The sequence below is a fragment of the Gavialis gangeticus genome, unplaced genomic scaffold (genome assembly GCF_001723915.1).
Source record: "Gavialis gangeticus isolate Ggan-Ray unplaced genomic scaffold, GavGan_comp1, whole genome shotgun sequence".
NCBI lineage: Eukaryota > Metazoa > Chordata > Crocodylia > Gavialidae > Gavialis > Gavialis gangeticus.
The window spans coordinates 6752969-6755788 of record NW_017729029.1 but is presented as its reverse complement, the minus strand read 5'-3'; the positions used below and the strand labels follow the sequence as shown (position 1 = coordinate 6755788).

At 47.6% G+C, this 2820-nt stretch overlaps 1 protein-coding gene across 4 annotated transcripts in view; it reads left to right on the top strand.

Annotated features, from left to right (window-relative positions):
• MID2 (midline 2) overlaps window positions 1-2548 on the top strand; it is a 597656-nt gene extending 595108 nt beyond the window's left edge. For all 4 annotated transcript variants that reach the window (XM_019521168.1, XM_019521167.1, XM_019521164.1 and 1 more), the window contains one exon: window positions 1550-2548. In XM_019521168.1, coding sequence (XP_019376713.1) covers window positions 1550-1952 — 403 coding nt within the window. In that variant the 3' untranslated portion in view covers window positions 1953-2548. The remainder of the gene's footprint in view (window positions 1-1549) is intronic.
• Window positions 2549-2820: the final 272 nt, after the last annotated feature.

The following is a 2820-nucleotide window of genomic DNA, read 5'->3' as shown; positions in this document are numbered from 1 at the left end:
CCCCCCCCCCCCCCCCCCACACACACACACACTCAGTTGTGACTAGAGAATAGAGTTTGCAGCACTCTAAGTCCCAGGAGCCAAATTCATGGGAAGGCACTGCCTCTGATCTTCCCCTTGTACAGCAGGAGTTAGGTACCAAACATTAAAGAAACACTGTCAAGCTGATGCCTTTTTAAAGCTGTTTTGCTTTTGCTGGCACAGTGGGCTTGAAAAGCACAGTTCCTCCTGAAAGAGCCAGCCTGTGTCACTTCTAGCCCTTCTCCCCTCCTGGCAGAAAGAGACTGGGCTGGAAGGGAATAATGGTTTTCTTAGCAGAGCTGCTGTAGGCTCATTTTCTGTGGTGTAGAGCTGTTTTGTGCTACTTGTGCTATTGGGATGAGCATTGTAGGAAACAGATGGCACATTGTAAAACAGCCAGATAGGCTGTGCTGAGAAAAATATGTAACAATTTCTGTGCTGAAGCCACTGTGAAATCTCCCATGTTGCTGGGTTTTTGGTTGTAGCCGTCTTGGTCTAAGGAAATAGGCAGGCATGGTTCTTTGAGCAGATGTGATATCTTTTATTAGACCAACCGAGTAGTTGGAAAAAATTTCTTGGCAAGCTTTCGGGCACAGTCACCCTTCTTCAGGCATGGGGAGCCTCTGCTATTCTGTCCCCTGCTGGGGGATCCTCCCCCCCTCCCCGCCCCGCTTGTTGACAGATTGCTGAGGGACCCTGCGCCCCACCCCCACTTGCCGATCAGCCGCTGTGGGACTTCTTCCTTCTTGACTGGCCACTGGGGGTACACTTCCCCAAAAAGGTTGGAAACCCTTGCTCTAGCGTCTGTGCTTATTTGTTTTTATTGTCCCTAATTGCTCCCTTTCACTAAAACCCTCTTTCAACTACGACCCAAATTGTAGCCTAGATTCCAAATTTCCTCCCTTTGCTTTTCAACCATTCCATTATGGAGGAACCTGGAATGGGAATGTGCAGGCTTGAAAGCAACTTGGCACATGGCATCTGTGACTAGAAATCAGTTCCACCAGGGAACTTTCTGGCATGCATGTTTTTTCAGTGTGCATCTTCTGCTGTTGTCTTGATCCCACTTTGCAGTTTGCGTGTAGCAAATCCATGTATAGCTTGTATTCTGGGGTCATCATGTTAAAACGGAGAGATGAAATTACATGCAGGAATAACAAATTACTGGAAAGTAGAGGGGTGGGGAGTTTCATCATGTCAGCCACTGTGGGGTAATGGCCTGTGTGCATGCTCTTACTCCCCAGTGGGTGAAAACTAGTTAGTGGTAGTTTACCCCTCTTCCATTGAGAGCTGAGCTACTGCAGGTTAACTTTCAGGCATGGTAGAGTAAGAGCTTGCACGTGAGCAGAGCAGCTGATACCTGGGAAACCCCCTCTCATTTTCCCTCCAGTGGCTTGTTTGGGTGCAGCCCCATTTTGTGGGGAGTGTATGCACTTGAAACAGACAGCTAAATTAGCCTTCAGGGATCTGGATTTTGTATTTTAGTGGATTTAAATTAATAACGTGTGTCTATTATTCTCTGCTCTAGGTATGCTATTGGTGTAGCGTATAAGTCTGCCCCAAAGAATGAGTGGATTGGCAAGAACTCCTCCTCCTGGGTCTTCTCTCGTTGCAACAACAACTTTGTGGTGAGACACAACAACAAAGAAATGCTGGTGGAGGTCCACCCTCAGATGAAGCGCCTTGGCGTCCTCCTGGATTATGACAACAATGCCCTGTCCTTCTATGACCCGGCAAATTCTCTCCATCTGCATACATTTGAAGTTTCTTTCATCCTCCCAGTCTGTCCAACATTTACCATCTGGAACAAATCTTTGATGATCCTCTCAGGCCTGCCTGCCCCAGACTTCATAGATTACCCAGAGCAGCAGGAGTGTAATTGCAGGCCCCAGGAGTCCCCGTATGTATCAGGGATGAAAGCTTGTCACTAAGCTGCAGCCCGCACCTCCTGTTCTCCACAGTCCTGCGTGGAGATTGTTAACGGGAGCTAGTAGTGAGCAGCCAGCCCTTGGGAGCTTCCGAACAGCCTAGATCAGGAAGCACTTTCTGCAGCCAGCTATATAGTGCTCAGCAAGCAAATACTCTCTCACATGAAGCTAATTTTTTAAGGGGGGTGTGGGGAAGAAACTTTAAAAAGCTGTTAAATAAACTTTGTTGACAAGCTCCATTTCTTTGTGAATGAAGCTTGTGAAACTCCCTTGTGGTGTGATTGAATTTCTCAAACCAGATTGTCATGTGGATTGTTTTGGTTTTATTTGGGGGTTAAGGACAGTGGTGGGGGAGGCTTAGTGCAACCTCCTTAGCCACTTGGATGGGCACAATGCTGGTTCCGTGGTCCCCTCAAGAGATATTGGTGGAGTGGATGTATCCAAAGGAGAGTGGCAAGAAAACAGCTCTCTCCAGCTATGGGCTTGTAGAAGAGCAGAATCAGCAAGGCGGCCTCCTAGCCTTGCAAGAAATGCTAAGCAGGCCTGCAAAATCACCAGTCAGGCAGGAAGCTCCATTTAGCAGCATCTTCAGAACAAAAGATAAAACAAGCAGCAAAACTCTTTTATCCAGAGAAGTGCCCACAACCAGAAAGCTAGAGCCTTTTACACAGTAGGTAGTATGTGTAGGTGGAACTGGCTCTGGGAGAACTGGTCTCTCAGGAATGAGCCTGCTGCCTTCAGCTGCATTCAACAACTCCTGCTCATCAAGCACTCAGATCTCAAATCCTGGTGCAGAGGAAGGTTAAGCCTATCCCTGTCCCTATTTTCTGTCTTCTTTAGGAGGCTGTATTTCAGTGTAAATCAGGGAGAC